The sequence below is a fragment of the Vigna radiata genome, chromosome 8 (genome assembly GCF_000741045.1).
Source record: "Vigna radiata var. radiata cultivar VC1973A chromosome 8, Vradiata_ver6, whole genome shotgun sequence".
In the NCBI taxonomy this organism is placed as follows: Eukaryota; Viridiplantae; Streptophyta; class Magnoliopsida; order Fabales; family Fabaceae; genus Vigna; species Vigna radiata.
In genome coordinates this window covers 1,354,411-1,374,704 of record NC_028358.1, presented here as the reverse complement: position 1 = coordinate 1,374,704, position 20,294 = coordinate 1,354,411, and the positions used below count along the sequence as shown (strand labels likewise).

General features: G+C 33.4%; 2 protein-coding genes across 2 annotated transcripts; one reads left to right on the top strand and one right to left on the bottom strand.

Annotated features, from left to right (window-relative positions):
* Nucleotides 1–2,317: 2,317 nt before the first annotated feature.
* LOC106771243 lies at nt 2,318–15,583 on the bottom strand. Its single transcript, XM_014657192.2, has 20 exons — nt 15,355–15,583; nt 15,084–15,135; nt 14,928–15,004; nt 14,711–14,844; nt 14,413–14,509; nt 14,112–14,169; nt 13,613–13,721; nt 13,398–13,518; nt 13,107–13,296; nt 11,833–12,167; nt 11,099–11,187; nt 10,946–11,001; nt 10,168–10,227; nt 9,839–9,979; nt 7,280–7,385; nt 6,888–6,962; nt 6,759–6,808; nt 3,464–3,620; nt 3,215–3,381; nt 2,318–2,778 (listed from the first exon to the last, which is right to left on the bottom strand). The coding sequence occupies exons 1-20, from the start codon at nt 15,405–15,407 to the stop codon at nt 2,509–2,511; spliced, it is 2,397 nt and encodes a 798-aa protein (XP_014512678.1). The 5' UTR covers nt 15,408–15,583; the 3' UTR covers nt 2,318–2,508.
* Nucleotides 15,584–16,851: 1,268 nt separating this feature from the next.
* LOC106771169 (probable aspartyl protease At4g16563) lies at nt 16,852–18,573 on the top strand. Its single transcript, XM_014657092.2, has one exon. The coding sequence runs from the start codon at nt 16,988–16,990 to the stop codon at nt 18,362–18,364; it is 1,377 nt and encodes a 458-aa protein (XP_014512578.1). The 5' UTR covers nt 16,852–16,987; the 3' UTR covers nt 18,365–18,573.
* The last annotated feature ends 1,721 nt before the right edge of the window (nt 18,574–20,294 follow it).

Below are 20,294 nucleotides of genomic sequence, written 5' to 3'. Positions count from 1 at the left end.
GAATTCTCCGAAAAATATCTGTTACTTAGAGCTTGACTTTCTTTTAGTAATGTAGCCTTTAAGGTAGAGTCAGAATCTATGTTGCGTCCTAATAAAGCAACTGTGATGATTGTACGAAAAGAGCAGACATAAAGCATGTAAAAAACATTTCTTGAATATTTTAACATCTTTCTGATTCTGAACAGGCTTTTTGATAAAGTTTATAATCTGCACAAAAAAAAGAAAGCACAACACAACATACCAAAGAGTATTTGTACGTACATACATAAAAGCGTTAGACGACCTAAGTGTTTAGTGCTTGTCTATTTTGAGTAACTTTTAATTTGTTTAGGATATAATGTTTAACAAAATTGTATCTTAAGCGGTCTAACTTTATTTTATCATACGCTTTCGCGATTAGACACTTTATTATGAACTCTATATCGTTTAGCGCTTATTATGCATATGTTAGACTCTCTTAGTTATCAAACGCTCTTGATCGTTTGGGTATTTTAAAGAGTAGCGTTTAACCCTTCTAACACATTGTCCTAGATGATTAAATATTATTTTGTTTTAGACCTTATATTAAAATATTATATATAATTATTAATCAAGTATAGTTAACCTTTAGAGACGTTGGTTGATTTAAATTTAAAGATAAAATATTCATTAAGAGTAATTTTACTTGGTTCTTAATCCATTTGTCATTATGACTATAATACTTTTATCAAAGATCATAAATAGTTTATTAGACGATATCTTAAGAGATGTTAGACGAGGTTCAATAGTGGTCAATTCTTGAATAAGAGTTATTTCATTTTGATGGCGTTCAGCTGTATAGCTACACATGTTAGACAATTAATATAATTTATTTTTATTACTCAAAAATATTTTTTTTACCATTAAAATCATGTAATCTTATCAGACCGTCTGTGGGTTTTACTGAATTTTCTGATCCTAATGCTTATTCAGAATATAAGAGAAGAAAAAACACAATACACTTTATACTATATAGAGTAAATTCACTCTATAAGACCATATAGTCTAGAGTGTTTCTTATATTGTAGTTATAATGTGTTCTCCATTAATACATTCTTTGTTGTTCATAAAAAAAAAAGTGTATCTTAGATTTTTCTTCACAAATCTTTTACGTAAAAATGGATTAACAACCTTAAATTGTTCTATTTTTTTTTATGTAAGAATTTTTCACCTATTACTCTACTTGTTTATTTTCAATTTTTACCCTTGCACATTTGTATTGTCGGAGTGACTATCAATCAGCTAATTAGTGTCACTCAGGCCATTAATATCTCCACTGCCACTAGATAAACCAAGGACCCAAGCCCCAAAACCATTTGGAGTCAAACCCAAGAAAAGATCATTTCTTATGCTCTCCATTTGCCATCAACTTTTTTTAAGACAATAAATGTCTCTTTCCATAAAGTTTTTATTGTTTCTAATTTATTATTTTTTATCTGTGTACTCTAACTCGAGTAAAGTCTTTAACAAAAGTTTTCGTGGAATTATTTTCCATATATATATTTTAATTATTATCATTACTTATAGCTAATTATAAAGTATTGGATTTAATTGGGACACATAATTACATTTAGGGATGACAATGGATCGGATCAGACACATATAGTATCTATCCGCAATCCAACCTGTCAGATAAAATTCTATCCTCTACTTGCAAGATATCCATTTAAAAAATACTCATGAATATTTTAAAACCAACGGATACCTTTATACACTTTAAAATAAAATTTAAATAAAATTACAATATATATATATATATATATATAATATAAATTAAATTAAATATAAATTAAAATTTAATTTTAATAAAATATAACCTAATAAAATATGATTTAATTTAATTTTTAATTAAATTTAATTAAGAAAATATATGAATTAATTTTTTTATTATTTTTTCGGGTACCGGGTACACGTGGTCGGATAGTATACTACTCATACCCGACCCATTTAGAAACGTGTATTAAAATACCCACTATCCATTATTAGTGGGTAGTAAATATCCGCGAGTAATAACTACCTACTATAAATTTTATCTGCAAATACTCGTATCCGTAGATTTTTTTGTCATCCATAGTTACATCATATATATATATATTGTTAGAGGTTTAGTTTCATTATGTTTCCTATTTTTTTTTTAAGTTAGTTTTTAATTTTTGTTAGGAGTATTGTTTGGATCATTGTATACATCAGCATACTATTTTTTTAAAAATGTTTGTGTGCATATAAAGAAGGGGTGACTAATTGAATTTCATTTTTTTTTTAATTTTTAAGTGAAATTTCAAATTTTATTGTTTTAGTTATTTAAAATAAATACTTTATTAAAAATTTAAAATATAAAATTTCTCATAATTTCTGATTCCAAACAACTTATTTTATCTAAAAAAAAATTAAATTATTACTTTCTTAAATTATCTCTTCCAAACAAGTTATAATTAAAAGAGGGAAGTATATAAACTAACCATGAAAACTGATTCTTACAACTTAACTACCTCAGTTTTGAGCTAATCCAGAATCATCCTCAAGCAATGGAGCAAGCATATACTCCACGGCTGATCTCTGCTTGCCCATTTCATTCAAAATCGCTAATTGAGCTTCCTCACAAGCTCTTGCATTTGGGAAACCAAGGGTCCATCTCCCATCTGCCGAATAATGATCAGGCATGCTCAGTTGGTTTCCTCTACCTTTGATTGAATAAAACTGTGGGTCAAACTCTCTGATTCGAAGATGCAACCATGAGGAGTGCTGCTCATCTATCTTAGGCTGCATCAACCAGGTAAAAGGGGTCAGTGAAACACAACGAAGAAATGAAAACTTGATGAGTTGATAAAAGATTATCAAACCCCTCCCCCTAAAACCTAAAAATTTATGGATTTCTCTGTTATTGTCTTTTGAATTTTAAAAAAGAAAACCTGACATGGAAAAATTGGAGTGTTTACCATAAAACTATATAAAGCCATGCGTCCACTCTCAAACAAAACAAAAAAGGGAGGAAAACAACCCTAAAATGCCAGCAGAAACCCGTAATGCTTGACAGCACTCTACCTGTATATCTCCGCGAAAAGAGAGGTAGTTTTGAAGACCAATTTAAAAAAAGAGACAACAGAAAGTATCTTCACATGATTATTCTACTTATGTAATTAGACTAACATCATCAAAGACTATAAAAGCTCAGAAGGCCACAGAAATGTAGACATACACATAGCCCTGCCAACGGAGCAATTGCAATCACAACACCATGTCGACTGCGGAATGGGTGCTTCTCTGCTAGAAGCAATTTTCCAACTGTTCCACTTGCTACTGGAATCACATATATATCCCTAATTTCAGAATTTGAAAATGAAATTCCACAAGGTAGTCCGTACTCTGCAACAGTTACATATGGTTAGAATTTACAGAAGAAAAAAAAATGCCGGAGGCAGAACCAAGTTTATATACAGGTGCCTACCCAACGAAACATTGGACCCAAAGCTAGCAGATGAAATATTTAAAGAACGAATTACTCCAGAATCATTGGTAGAACTGGAAATCATGTTCAACAATGGCTTCTCTAGCAATGCTCCTTTGAAAATAAATGTCCTCAACTGGATGTGGAGAACAAAAGCCTGAATAAACAACTGGTATTAGAAGTATGGAACAATGTAATGTTTTGGTCAAACAAGGAAATTCATGAGCTGATTAAATCCCCGCCAAAAATGCAAGAAACGTACGCATTTAAGATAAATTTAATAAAAACAGGAGAAAAAGGAGAATCCAGGAGCCAAATACCAGAGATTATATTAAAGTTCAGCAGAACTTCATGCATAGTAAAAAAAATATTTCATTAAACAATTCACAGCCTTCACTATTGGACTCTCTGGTTCATTAAACAAAACAGATTCAACAAATACCTCCCCTCTCCTATATTTTCCTCCAACCAAACACTACGTAAAAGATGCTCCAGTTTTACAACGTAGTCATATTGAATTTCATTTGAAAGAAGAAGCACTGGCAATATATGCCTCACTTTGAATTTGTTATGCCTAAATAACTTTTTTGTTTGGAAAGGTACACTACGTCCTTTATTATGTTTAATTGCTCAAAAATCAGAAGGTACAGCAATAAGGAGAGTACATACTACATAATGTAAGTGATATTGGGTAATTTCTCAAAATGTAGGGATGTAGGTACGGTAGGTACTGACCTCAGGGGATGCCAGTAAACTAATCACTCCGTTCCTTTTACTAGTTTCCTCTATAGTATCATCCGGTCTTCTATCTCTTCTACTCAAACTATCTTATGTTGAACACACTTTTTACACTTGTAACCCTGTCTTATATTTCCCTTTACCCACACAATAATCTCATCTCTGCAATTTGTTTTTCACTCCTGTTCGCACCGTCAAACCAAATATTCTTTACCATAAAGCATTTTTGTAATACATGTCCAGTTAAATTTTCCTAATTTTGGTAAGAACCTCTTTTATTTCAATTGTGAAGCATTTATTCATCCACACAATATTTTCCAGGCATCTACGATTGACTCACTATTACTCCTACACCTCCAATTGATCTAGCTCCTATGACTCCGGCAACATATGAAAACATTATCAAATGGTGTGAGACTCTTGATCTAATAATAAGAGTGTTCGGTGACACACTTGTAATTCATTTGTTTGTCCATCTCAATCTCTTCCTTTTGATCATTGACTTCGGTGCAACTAATCATATATCCAGTAATCGTTCTCTTTTCTTTTTCTTTGCTATTGACAATTTGCCCTTTATCAATTTTGCCTATGGTTGACAAAAAAAATCTTCGAGCATTAGAATCACCTAACCCCTCCCATCCATTATTGTAAATTGCCTGACGCAGTCTGTTTTCCATGTAGATTTGTAACATATACACATATTGTCTTTTTGCTCCAGTGTGCCCATGACTAGCCAGTGCCAAGGCTTGATGTAAACTAAGAACATGGAAAGATGCAATGGGGCTGCATTGGTGCAGAGAAGATGCCTAAATAACAGTTGGTGCAGGGAAGCTGCTTTCGTAACATGCTTTGGGCTGTAATGACGTGTGTGCAAGGAAAGAGGTATACTTAATGTGGTTTTTGAGAAGCAGCATCGCTCTATTAGTATAGCTACGAGTGAAGCAATTCTTTCAACATCAGGGACAGCTATGGACACCCAGTTTGGCTCATAACGAAAGGCCTGTCGCAAATCTCCAACACATATATTGATAATAAATGTGAGCATGGTCTGCATAATTATTTGACAAATTGGAGAGTAAGGAGGTTCCAGGATTATAGGTCTTTGAAAAAGAAAAAGTGCTGAAAGTACAAAAATGAATTTGAGTAGGTTTGTTTTGGTCTGTAATATAAAGATCTCATGAGAAACCATAAGTATATCTAGGAGAGGGGAACTATGTAAATATTTTTTGGATAAGGGTTAGAACACCCAAGTGCTCTACTTTTGATATATCTTTTGCCTATCTATAAAAGAAAAAAAAAACAAAAGACTCGATTGACCCAACCGTATGATATCAGGTAGAATAGTTTGGTGTTGCATGTGAGTCACATGCCTTTACTATCTCTTTTCTTCACCATCGGTATGTGCATTTGCAGTCTTTCCAATGATAATTCATGCACAATTAGGACATCTTGGGTTGACAAAATTGAAGAAGATGGTGAAGTTCAAAACATTTCTCTAGTTTGAATTGTTAATCATGTTAGTTACAGAACATTTTCTGTCTTTTCCTGATAGTCTTAATAAACAAGCTTCATCTCCATTTCGGGACAGTGTATTCTTGTTGGAGGTAACTTCATATAAAAAAATTAGGAAACAAAATGTTATGGCAAGTTCAAGTGTGGGAGTAGAAAACAAGGCACCAACATTAGTCACTACTTTTGAGCTCATATTGCTAAAGCAACTCCTCATAAAGCTTAAATTTGAAGAAATTCTCAAATGTACTTTATATGTGACAACTAGACAGCATTGCACATTGTCTCTAATCATGTCTCTCATAACGAGAGAACCAAATATATTCAGGTAGATTGTCATTTCATAGGACAAAAGTTGGAGTGTAAAGACATTACTAGATTTGTCAAGTCCAAAGAAAGATCAACTGGCGTATGCACTAAGTTTCTAAGAGGACCGAGGATCAATCATATTTGCAAAAGTTAAGCACATACTTATTTGGTCAAGCTTGAGGAGAAGTGTTGTAATTATAGAAATAAGGCGCAAATCCTTTATGTATTATTAGGAACTTTTTTATTTTTTTTCTTGTATCATATCACTATTATTAGAATCAAATATCCTCTATTTATTATGTTGGTATCATTTTCTCGATATAAATAGAGCAATGTTGTTGTCTAAAAAACCCAGAGTTTGAACTCAATATCTTTCTCTTTCCTATTGTTTAATAAGATCCTTGTGATGTTGTAATATAGATCCAAAGATGCATAAACTATATGTAACTGGTGTTTAATCACCAATTTTCACCTCTAAATCAAACCTAATTCATGTCTTGTTGAACTTACATTTCATATCCATACACATACTTAAGAAATTTCAAGCTTTTTTCTACAACCCAAGTTTAGAGTTTAATCGTCTTAGCTAATCAACTACAACATGTACTTGTAAATGTATCAAATGCCGTATGAAACAGTGAAATCTGACTTAAACTTCTTATCCTTGTAATTTATATTCAAAACGAACAAAGTAATCAAACTAATATGAATCACAATTGGAAAAAAAATATGACAGCACCTTCACTACATCAACCATCCTGTGCCATGCAAAATATGAAGCTCTTTGACCTGTCACAAACATATTTTTTTATGAAATCATAAATATAAACAGTACTTGGTTCTGCCCAACATTAAGTAATGACAATACCATTGGTCGGTTGTTGATGAAGAACAAGCTCCAACATGAATAATGGATCTTTGTATTGAGTAGGTTGTTCAAGAACTGCATGCAATAAGAGGGATGAGCATTAGAAAAAAAGTATAGACCATTGTAAGCTAATTTCATATTAGTATAAGGTAATTTATATCACTAGTACAATCTTAATCCATCAGATGGACTGTTCTACCTGAATCAAACATCGGAATCTATCAAAAACCAAAATTTCAGTGACCTTCCTTTTTTTCCATTCAATTACAAAAATATGTATGCACCATGTTGGTCTATTTTAAGCATCTACTAGACTTGTTTTAACTGTTCAAATACCAAGTTACTCAAGAAGATAGTAGGCTCAATCTCTATGTGAACAAATTAATAAATACCTCTTTTACAGCTTGCCAATTCTGTAATTAGTGTATCTGGAATATGATCTAACCAAACTCCTTCAAGTTCTTTCATAAACTTTACACGTGACTGATCATAGGAAGTCTGCCGATGGAAACTAGAAACTATAAAACTTTAGAAATTTTGAACATAAACGAAATTTTTGTAATGGTACTTGTTACAAAACGAGATATAATTGCGGAATAACTTTCCTTGATTATTTGAGGAATAATACATAGGTATTTAAGAAGGAATAAATATCCTAATTAAGGAAATAAATCTCCTGAAATAAAAATCCCAATCACCTAATTTTAGGGATTTCAAATAATTCAATAAATATATAATATTTCCACATATTCTGACAGTACTCATGAACTTATAATAACATGGATAAATCAATCTTAAATCCCATAACATGTATACCTTATCCAAAATTAAAGATGTAATAAATTGACTGCATGTATACCCAAAATAATAAGTTAACATGTCAAGCATAGTTCGTGAATACATTTATCTATGTTTATTGCATACGTAACTAAGAGGCATTTAAACTACATCAGAGAAGAACAAGCTAAAATAGAAGAGAGAGAAGAGGTTATGCAGAAGAACGTGCAAATGAATGGAGATGAAAAAAAGAAAAGAAAAAGAGAAGATCTTATACAATGGCAGTTGCCTAAGTTCAGGTTTTCATTGGGGAATGCTGGTACAGAATCGATGGGTCAGAACTAGGGAATCAAAATTCAAAATTTTATGCTGTGTGGATGTTGTTTACAATTTTGCAAGAGGCGTTATGCAGAAATTTCAAACTGGAAATTGGAAATGAAATTTTGAAAGTTTGGAGGGAGAACCAAAAGCATATATAATCAAGAAAACAATACAATATAATCAGCAACATACTCATTAGTATGCCATGCTTGCGTGTAACATAACATAATAATTCAATGTGTCAGGATATGTAGTTGAATGCGGAAACTATGTCTAGAAATCAAACTGTGCATTTGGACAAGAGAACAATATTGATCCAGTGGTCAATATGCACACAGGAAAGGAGACATCTTCATGTTTTGTCTTTCATTTTTCTTTTTGGCAGAATCATAAATGTTAAAATCTACATCTATATGGAGAGATTATGGGAGAAGATCATAAGTTTTTCTTCTTTTAGCTTTTGTTCTCCTTTTTGTAAATGGGTTGAAGCAACACAATTGCCTTTATTAATTATATTTGGTATTGCTATAACAAAAAAAAAAGGTATAACATAACAATTAACCCTCTATTGTTTAGTTCAAATTTTGGTTTCATCTTGTGTCTTGTTTCTTGTTCATCTTAACATGTCATTAAAGCTTCTCTGACTAATGGTTTAAATTCTGCTTCTTTCATACCCCGTAAAGAAAAGTTGAAATTCGGCATAAGACAGGTGGATTTGTGTGTTACCCACATTACAAACCTGAAGAACTTTTGCATGACCTTTCATAAAATCTTTCATGTGTTTCAATTTAACAATGTGTTTCATGACATTACAAATGCTTTAGGACAGTTGATTCATTCTTAAGAACTTTTCTCCAATATTTCAAGATAGAATTCTTCCTTAGCCTTTGCATATTTAAATTGCTTCGAGAATTGTTAATATGTAATTTAAAACCTTTATGCCAATCGATCCTTACTGATATATTAATATCTAATGGTAATTATTCAACCCTCTCGTCTCTTGTAGTAGGATTTTTTTCTCACCTGAAATGTTTTCTGTATGCATTAGTCCATATCTCTACAACGCATTCTTCTATAATAGAAGTTCTTTTTCGGCACAAGATACGAGGTGTGTGTGTGCATTGCTGACATTTCAAACCCAAAGGACTTTTTCGTGTGGTTGATGGACAAGATTTGAAATATAAAACCATTCACACCTACATTTGACAAGTATAGTTGTACCAATAGTTGATTTATAAGAATAACATTAATAACTTTTCCGGAATTTATAATCAAAATTCTAGCTTGAATGAATATTTACGTACGTAAGTTGGTATCTTTCTGTTATCAAAATAGCTATATATTTTGTGACATTTGTCATCTATCATACATGATAAAAAAAACCCATCGCTAAATATGCTTCTGAGCAATGATATGACCATTGTTTTAACCCACACAACGTGACATGATGACAATAACATGCATAATCGATCATCTTTAGATTTAAAGACAAACTTCTAGGTAGAACCTATAGTCCTAGAACATTAGGGGAAACAGTTTTTGGTCTGGCAGCTTTCATAATTTCATAACTAATCGTGAGATTAATGATACACTTCTTCATAATAACTAAAATATTGTACCTAAATTAGTACCTAGATAATCTTCTAGACTTGACAACTGATGGTAGAATTATTACTGAACCGAAACACCAGAAAGAAAAATATTCAAAAGCTATGGAAATTTCCAAAATTGATACATCTTTAAATTTACTTTACCTAACCAAACTTGTAATAGTAAAATATGAGTGTTTCTCCACGCAAGGAGACGTCCACTTGCAAATGTTAAGAAATTAGATTAAGTTGTTGAGTACTTACAGTGAATAGGAGAAGATTATCACTGTCAAGCTCCATTTTATGGAAGACCAGTAGCTTTTGCAGGCACCATCCCGCATGCCATAGCATCATTGTTGAGAGGGGTTGCTGGAAGGCTAAAACGTTCAGCAGTGCTTTTAAAATCTGTTAAATTTAAAAGGAGATGGTAATTTTGTTATTATGCATGTTGTACAGAACCCAATTCTACTGAACCAACATAACAGTAGTAAATAAAAAGGACAATTTGATCTAACACCTAAAAAGTAATGTTAGATATACCTAAGGCATTAATTTAATGTTTGATCTAACACAAATAGTAATGTTAGATATACCTCAGGCATAAACTTAACGAAGATACTTCCATCCACAGTCTTAGATGTTGTGCCAATAGTCTGAAAAAATGTACCAACAAAGAATAAAATATAAAACATAAAACGTATAATGGATCTGAAACAAACTGGTATCAGCTATTGACAAACAAGATATAAACGTATAATGGATCATGTATTAGATTTTTTAAAATCCAATCTAGATTTAATTGAGATCCACTCCTAACAAGATAGGTTTTAGCCACATCAAATGCCGCAGATTCCAAAATTTATAATATTTTTATAAAGAAATAATTTTTCTTTGTAATTTTCTAATTATAAATGCATGTAGTCCTATAATCGGTTGTAAAAGCAAAAATAAATAGAGCAAAAAGCATGTTAACAACAAACATCAATTTGTGATTATGGAGGCTAGATGATGATTATATATGACTGGAGGTAGCCATATTGGAAGAGATAGAGGAAGACCAAAACTCCGGGCAAAACCATTAAAAAAGATTTAAAGGACAATGGTTTGTCTTAAGGCATGATGGACTCACTATAGAACATTATGGAATCAATTGGTCAATGTAGTCAATTCAACCTAGTTGCGAGAAAAAGACTTGTCGGTGTTGTATTTTAGCACGGATAAAAAGCTCTGAAATTGTTTGAGCAAAATATACTGTTTTAGAATAAATGATCCTTAACAGTTTACAGTGTCAGTAATAGATGTGCCACACTATGACATTCTGAAAATTGATGATCCTCTTCAATTTAAACGAATATGTCCATCAATACTTACCATCTGATCCCCCATCTCAGATATCTTACTCATCAGTGACAAGTCACAATCAAGATCTACAAAACTTGCATGAAATTGAAATAAACAACAAATAACTCAGTTGTTTAGTAATAAATAACTGTAAGACTACATAAATGAACAAAATTACACTACCTTTACTCTCAATCAGGATAAGCAAGAGAAATATTGAAGCTAACAATAGGCTTTGATCCTTACAGAAAAGAAAAGCAAATATTCCACTCCTGCAAAAGTAGCAATTTCATTATATGTATACTTAAATACACTGGAACATGACCACTCCTAAATACATTAATGATCTGTCTCAGTAAATGCTTCCTCCTGATGTCAGGAGCTGCATACCCATGCTGAATAACAGGTTTTTGACGAAGATATAGATAGAAGCATTAATTGCATCACAAGAAAAAGAGAAAATTAAAGTCGAATTGTAAAATGAAAATACAATCTTCAACAATTTTTGGATCTAACCTTCTCATGCATCACTATTGTATCAGAGCTCAAACAAAATCATTAAACTAACAAGAAATAAAGGAAAAACACAATACATTCCAAGGCTCAGGTAAATAATTATGATGAAGATGATGATCAGCTTATGCAAAGCTTCAACAAATCAATAGAAACCAATAATATCCAACGAGGACAAAATATAACATCAACCACCAACCTATTTCCTATTATTTCTAATCTGGAAAAGTCATTTATCAGAAATCAATATGCATATACTAGTAAGGCTTGTCCTCTGATTCCCCCCGCAGGTCTTCCTACTGGTAGACATGCTCGGAAACAAAAAAGTATGAGATAAAGTAACGGTATAAAAGTCTACAACGAAATTTACACATCAAAACAATCACAACCAACAAATCACCTACCTTTGGGAACAAATTTCACCATTTGGACTATAAATATTGATACTAGACATGAAACTTTCCCAATGAGCACCTAAATAGGTGCCGTTGATACTCTGAGATCCATTTGACTCGGAAGCACTAGATATAACTTTTTCCACTTCATTCAAGCACTTTGAAAAGGTTGCAATATCATAATGGAAATCAGAAGTATTCCCTTCACTCAGACTTTTCACATTGAAGTTCAATATATGATACAGAAGAACAAAAGCCACATTGTTAATCATGCTTCTTCCACCGACAACCTGGAGAAGGCGGGATATGATATATAGTGAAGTGATAGCAGATAAGTCAGATCCCTGGGGCAAAGATATAATTTTAATGAGTAACCATGCGAAAAAAAAAATTAAAATAAAATGCAAGTATGCCAAGCCTAAATTAGTGGAGTTTCCACCGAGACTTTTTTTCATATTTCTTTCCTTTCATAACAAATCTGTGTTGAACCTTTCAATTGGCACACTTTAAGAAGCATGGAAAATACAAGCACACGGGAGAGAAAATTATTTAAATATGATGGTGTGACAGATCTCTTCGAAATAATCAAATCTAAAAAATGAATGAACTACTGAGAAGTATGAAGGAGGACTTTGTGGTTAGTTTAAATGATGATTTTTTCCTCTCATTCAATTGCGAAGAAGACAAAATTTCCATTTTACCAAAATATAGATTAAATATTGGATTTAAGTCCTCTAAAGAAAGAAGGGGAATAAAGTCAGAAAGTAAGGATGTGTTCACCATGATTATAATTCAAGTTCTAGTATGCTTAACTCATTTAAAATCAAGCATGGATACTGCTTGGAACCAAGAATTGAAAAGAGAAAGGAAAGAAAGAATTTGATTGAATGGAATGAAAAGAACAAGAAATAGGAGAGCACTCTCTCCTCCAATGGTTTCCCCCTTCACCAAGAGTTAATGCTTAATCTACAAAATTAACATCCTTTTTCTCTCCTCTCCTCCTTCCCATTGTTTATATCTAACTAGCACCTTGAGTTACTAAATAAGTAATATTCTAACTATCTTAAATAATTTCTCTTCTCCTTATATTAACAGATACACTCTTAGTTTTTCACTTTATACACCTCACTTCAGAGGAGTCAAACTCCCAAGCATTCACAAATTGGAGAGAACCATCCTATCATAACATACCTGAACCCTAACTTAACATATGGATGGCACAAATGCAGAGAGAAACTAAAACTAAAAGGTAGACTAGTTTGCAGGAAATTTTCTCATCTCACATTTTTATTCTTTGAAGCCATAAATGAACATAGTAGAGGAAACACAAGTCCATTCAAAAGATTTTCCATAACCAGTCTAGTCAAACGAGGCTCGCCAACACTAAGAATGTCTTTGAAGTAATACAGTTCATCTGCAATTTTTTCAGATTCAAGAATAATCCCATTTCTTCTTTTCTGAGTGTCCATTTTCCTGCTTCAGTATAAGGCAGAGCTCTATAAGATAAAACTCTTCTTCAGTGCCTATAAACTACCAACAACTATTTGATGAAAAAAATAGTCAAATTAACATACTCTTTATCATTGACAAAAGCATCTAACCGAAAGCATAGATCTTTTAATCTACAAATCAGGTCAGAGAAATATTCTGAAACTGGTGGAGTTGATATAAATTGATAGACCTTGTCATCACTCACTGTAGAATCAAGATAAAAATTATGCAAAATTCAGAAATATATTACACTAAGGCGTGCTTATAACCTGTTAGCTATTCAAATAGAGAAGTATACCGTTGTAGATGTTCAGAACCAATGCACGTATAGCTGTCTGAATCATCTTTTCTTCATGCTGAGCAAATCTTAGAGCTCCGGTATACAAGGGAAAGGAGACTACAGCATCCTGCAGTCAAACATTATAACAAAGAATCTTAAAATACTTTTGCTGAATTTTGCTGGACAAAACATTAATCTCGGATATACAGTAGAAATTAACTGAAGATGATTGTTCCCCCTTCATAGTGCATTCACAAGGGGTAATAGTTTTCTCAAAACACTAATTCCTTCTAGAGTCAAGTATGCAACTTCATCCAATATGTTTTCTCAACTTCAATAGCATTGCATTACATTTTTTGATGAGGTTGTTGATTGACTGAAATAAGTTAAACAACTCAGACCTCATAAGTGCAACCAAAAAATAAGTCAAGCCTTATGTTCGTATCCAAAGTGGGGAGGTAATGATCTTAGTTTAACAGATAGCAGCTAACTGTTGCACTTGTATTTTTTCACTTACCCCCTGAATATCCACAAGAAGGCAAAGTGTGTCCCTATTTATTTTGCTGCTAATAGCCCTGAATGAAGAAACAAACAAAAAGTTAATTTATTCTATAAATTACTGTAACACAACAAAGAAAATACTACGTGAAACAAATATCAGAAATTAAAAAATTGACCCCCTTCCCAATACTATTTAAAATAAAGAAAGGAAAAAATGTAGAACACATAACTGCATGTCTTCAAACAAGCAGGGAAAACTTGCAATATATTTTGAAGTGAAAAAGTGAGATGCAAAGGAGAGGAGGAAAGGACTATACCTTAGGAAAGAAACATAGTATGGAGCTAGGTCTTGTCCATCAAATTTGAAGGGATGTGAAATAATGTTGTTAATATAACCATTACTGAAGCAATAGTCTGCACCATGCAAATGAGAGACACCAATTTATACTAAATACCAGTGACAATACTAAGCCAAAGAGTCAAGGACTGAAGAGGAACACTGTGATTTGTAAAGTGAATGCATCATGCGGATATCAACTAATTATGCATAAACAAGTAAAACTCCGGAGTCAATGAACTTAACCTGACATCAAAATACTAAAATAACCATCTTACAAATTGAATGTTCACTGTCCATGTTTTGAATCATTATGCTAAGATACTGAAGCAGTGGTGCCTGAATTTTCGAATCTTCACTGATCTTAAGAATGTGAACAAAGTCCGCCAGCACTTGGCGCTCCATGAAACATCTAAAGAACATTTTCAATCCGTCACAATTATAAAAACCTTGTCCAGAAAACAAGAACGACATAAGAACGAAACAGATCCATACTCAAAAATTTGCGGATCTTGTCTATCACCATACATCACAATCTCCACAACGGACTGCAATAAATCCATCACAAGCTCCTGCAATAAAAGGCACACATAAATACATTGCAGTTTTCTCATGCAAAAGAAAACGCTCACAGAAATTGACGCTTGTTACCCTGTTACTTTTGTCCACAACGTTGATCATCCGTAGTTCGTTTATTACATGTCTGTAATCACATCAACAAGTAAAAACCCACGAGCACCGAAAACAATTCACAAGATTATTCATAAGAAACAAGTCCGCACTCTGAAAACAATAAAAACCTTAAAATGCATCGTAGACATTCAATTTGTCACCGAAATTTACGAACAATGAAGTAAACGATGAAAATAGTAACGAAATCTCTAGGCGAAACCTAACGAGGCGAATTCGATCAATCACTTACTGGAAGTTTTGAACGGAGAAGCGATCGATGGATCGCCAGAGAGAGCGCAACATGGCGACGGAGATGGAATGAATGAGAGTGAAGAGAGTGATGAGGTGTGGGTGTGCAACGTGAAGGTTGAAGAGCGTTTGGATGAGCTGTGATAGTATCTCGCATTGTAGAACCAAAACAAATGGTGCAATGCGAATTGCTATTGACAGTGGTTTTGTTGCCTGTTTGGTAGTGAGTTGCAATTCCACCCAACTAACTACCTTTCAATGCATGACATTCAAATCAGTCTTCACATAACCAAACAAAGCTTTCGGATATGCTTTTGCAAAGCGGAAAATGGCCATGCAGTATTGCAAGGAACATTCTCACTTCTTCTGTACTTCTAAAATTTAATTAATTTTAAAAGTTCAAATAAAAATATAAATACCTTCAATTAAATTTTAAACTATTATTTAATATTGATGCTTTTTATTAATTTTAGTTTGACTATTTATTTAAAAAAAAAAAGTCAAATGCGTTAATAGCTTGAATATCATAATACTTATACTTATTATACACTTAAAACCACAAATGTCATACTTTTGGCTGCCCCTATTTCAAATCTTAGAAGTTTCCCCTTATATCTCATATATACCCAACCTTAAACATACGTCATTTAGATTATCTAGTCACTCTACCTTCTAAATTTCTTTCATTAACTCAACAGTTTAGAACAATGGCAAACCCACTATCTAGTATGTTTTTGTGCGTATCTTTCTTCGTGTTTGTTGTATTAAAGTTTGTCCTTTTTTTATCCTAATAAAGAATGTCTTTCTATATCTTTTTCTTTCGTGTTTGTTGTATTAAAGTTTGCCTTTTTCTTATCCTAAGAATAAAGAATGCTTTTTTATATGAATAATACCCGATGAAAAAGTAAGCAATAGCAATGCAACTGTGGCTTCTTTTTTAAACCTGCTTTTAAGTGGCTCTAATCCAAGAAATAAATAAATTCTCATTGTCATTTGGTTCGTGTTGGGTCCTCAAATTCTGCAAATAAACGACACCAAAGTAAAATCTACCAAACATCACAAGTTACTCTTGGTGTCGCAAACATAACAGACTTGTCAGTAGACACAACAGATTAGTCCACAGACATGGCTCCATAAGATGGAACAGAATTTATTAATTCAATATGAAGTTTGCATCTAAATTCCAATTAAACAAGCCGCAAAAGGAAAACACACGCTGTTCACGTTCACACGTAAATTTGCTATAATTGAAACAGAAGAAAGGAATTTTTCTGTAGCAGTAATACTTCTTTCACGTAAGAATGATAATACATAGAAATTCCACCATTTCTACTAGTAATTAACATTCTCTCTTTACAAGTGCTACTACTTCCACGTCAGAACCACCGTTTTCTTTGTTTTCAAGTTTCATGAAATTCAGATTCTCTGCTTCTCATTGTGAATATATATATATATATATATATATATATATATATATATATATATACACACACACACAACAACCCATGAATGGAGCACGATTCTCTCGAGCATCGCACTCTTCCATTATTGTATATATATACATACATTATGCATAAACTACCAAAACGGCAAAACTGAAATCTGTGAAATTTATCTAAACTTTGCATTCTAAAATGCCTCCTCCTCCTTCTCTTGTTTTCTCTATACTCTGTTTTCTCTCTGTCTTCATCTTCACTTCATCATCCACACCCAACACCATCACCCTCCCTCTCTCCCACATATTCACCAACCACCCTTCTTCGCAGCCATTCCACAACCTCAAATTCGCTGTTTCAACTTCCATCACGAGAGCCCGCCACCTAAAAAATCACCAACCCACCCCACTCAAAACCCAAATCCACCCCAAAAGCTACGGAGGATACTCCATCGACCTCAATTTCGGAACCCCGCCACAAACCTTCTCCTTTATTCTCGACACCGGAAGCACCCTCGTCTGGCTCCCATGCTCCTCCCACTACCTCTGCTCAAATTGCAACTCCTTCCACAATGCACCCAAATCTTTCATCCCCAAGAACTCTTCTTCCTCCAAGTTAGTGGGCTGCACCAACCCCAAATGCGCGTGGCTCTTCGGCGCCAACGTTGAATCGCGCTGTTGCAAACAAAACACTGCAACCGCCAACTGTTCACTCACATGCCCTGCTTACACTGTCCAATACGGGCTGGGCTCAACCGCGGGCTTTCTCCTCTCAGAAAATCTCAACTTTCCCGCGAAGATCCTCCCCGATTTTCTCGTCGGCTGCTCCATCGTCTCCGTCTACCAGCCAGCCGGAATCGCGGGCTTCGGCCGCGGTCCGGAGTCCCTTCCGTCGCAGATGAACCTCACTGGATTCTCTTACTGCTTACTCTCACACCAGTTCGACGAGTCGCCGGAAACTAGCGACCTCGTCTTACACACTTCCTCCTCAGACAAGAAACGAACAAACGACGTCAGCTACACGCCTTTCCTGAAAAACCCGTCGAGCAAAAACCCCGCGTTCGGTGCGTACTATTACCTTACTCTCAGGAGAATCGTCGTTGGGAAGAAGCGCGTGCGGGTTCCGAAGAGGCTTCTAGAGCCTGACGTTGACGGTAACGGTGGGACTATCGTGGACTCGGGGTCAACCTTCACGTTCATGGAAAGGCCAATTTTTGATTTGATAGCACAAGAGTTTGCGAAGCAGGTGAACTACACGCGCGCCAGGGAGGTGGAGAAACAATCCGGGTTGAGTCCGTGTTTTGTGGTGTCTGGAACGGCGTCGTTTCCGGAGCTCCGGTTCGAGTTCAGGGGCGGCGCGAAGATGAGTCAGCCGCTGACGAATTATTATTCGTTGGTCGGGAAATCCAACGTGGCTTGTTTGACTATTGTGTCTGATGACGTGGCGGGTCCCGGCGTGGCTGGTGGGCCCGCTGTGATATTGGGAAACTATCAGCAGCAGAATTTCTACATTGAGTATGACTTGAGAAACGAGAGGTTCGGATTTCGGAGTCAGAGTTGCAAAACGCGCGTTTAAGTTAGGTTAGTTAATTAGGATTTTACAACGAAGGGTTCAAATTAGTTGCAGAGCTGTAGTAGCTTGCATGGTGCTACTTTTCCTCTATTTTTCTTAATCTATTGTTATTCAATTTCTGAAGATTAATAACTGAACTAATTTTACTGTTGGTAAAAAGCATTAAGCTAATGTATAAAATAATTTCTATAATTTTAGATGTTGAAGGAGACTCTAGTAAACAACTGAATAAACCATTGATAATGAGTATTGTTAATAATTACTATTATTATAATACTAAGTATATCTACGATGCTATTGTTAATATTATTTTTATTGTGATGATCAATTATTTATTTATATAGCTACATAGCCTTTTCGTAAAATAAATGGATAATAATATTTTGACAACACTTTTTGATAATTTTTTTATTAAGAGAATACGTATCATTATTTTATTGGTCTATTTGAATTTTTGTATAAAAATTATTTAAAACGGACCAATCACAAACTATTATATTTGTCAAAAAGTTATTAAAAAAGTGTTCTTAAAAGAAGTTTTTTCAAAAGTAATTATATAACTTCACTTTTTAAAAATGATTATAAGTAAAGATGGTTGTTTCACTGTATCAATATTTTCTAAAAATTATTTGCACAAAGTTACCGAAATCTTAAGGTTTTTTTTTTTAATTATATCCTGTTAACTATAATAGAATTGATAAGAAGAACTAGACTTTGGGTTTTTTCACCAAATTCAATTTAATAATAATAATAATAATAATAATAATAATAATAATAATAATAATAATCAAAATCATGTTTCTAACGACTACTTTAATTAAAATTTTATAAAAATGAAAATCGTATTTACAAAACATGTCTCTATGATTTGAATATGAACATGAATTGAAGAAAGCTTTATTAACTTCGTTTGGAAATTATATTATTATTCCTTAGTCACTTATTCCGTTCTTCTTTTCTCGTGCTAGTTCAGAAAAGGGAACTTCTTTCCAAAGGGATCAATTCCTATTTAATGTTCTTTGGGAAAGTTTTCTTTCGAGGATGGCAGGTAAAGTTTTAGGGTTATCTTTATTCCTTCTTCACTTTTCCATTATTTTTTCTTCTTTCTTTGTCCTTTATACTCAAAGAACCAACCCCACTTGTTTACATACCAAAAGCAACGTTATTTTGTGCCTTAGCATCATCATCAACACTATTGTCATGTAAATCAAACAGCAGTTTAGTTTTGGTGTTCTGTTTTACGTTGAAAGTGAACAGTGAATTGTATTGTTAAGTTTTCTCAAGAAAAAGTAACGTAGAAAAGATATAACACTGATAAAATTAAAATTTAATCATGTAAGAAATTAATATCAAGGGTATGAAGTCAAGCACCTCCTAAATGCCTACACAATTTTTTCTAGAAAGTCGTTAGGTCTATATCTCTTGTCTTTGTTTTCACTCAATTGTTCGGACATGTGCCCACTAAAGGTTCTCCGATACTAAAGTCAGTGGTTGTTTGTACAATAACTTAACATTGATAATAAATATGTAGTAAATGCGAATCACCTACTTCTTACATTTGACATGTATTTATAATTTTCGTTATGAGCCTAAGATTAGCGAAATTTTAATCACGGTCCAATCTCAGTCCAGTACCTCTAATTACTATTTATCTTAATCTTTGTAGAAAGACTTGATAATTGACTCAGACCGGACATTCAACTTTTGTCTGTTCGGTCTTAGTCAGGATTTCTACCATACTTCGACCGGTTTGATTGTGTCTGGCTCTCCACAATCGTCCGAAACGTTTGATTGTGAGATGACTTTATGATCGTCCAATGATACAATACAACTCTCAATTCAGAATCCTAAAATAATAAATTAATAGATATTTATTCTTAAATAATACTTATTTTTCATTTTTATGTAATTTGAAACTTATACTCATATCTAA

Bases quoted from the DNA above. Each gene is read 5' to 3' on its own strand.
- LOC106771243 (XM_014657192.2), bottom strand. From the start codon at position 15,407: ATGTTGCGCTCTCTCTGGCGATCCATCGATCGCTTCTCCGTTCAAAAC. The intron at 3,621-6,758 runs GTGCTGTCATAT...TTGTTTATTCAG, and splicing joins GGATGGTTGATGTAGTGAAG to GCTTTTGTTCTCCACATCCA. The intron at 3,382-3,463 runs GTAGGCACCTGT...TAACTGTTGCAG, and splicing joins TGGGTCCAATGTTTCGTTGG to AGTACGGACTACCTTGTGGA.
- LOC106771169 (XM_014657092.2), top strand. From the start codon at position 16,988: ATGCCTCCTCCTCCTTCTCTTGTTTTCTCTATACTCTGTTTTCTCTCT.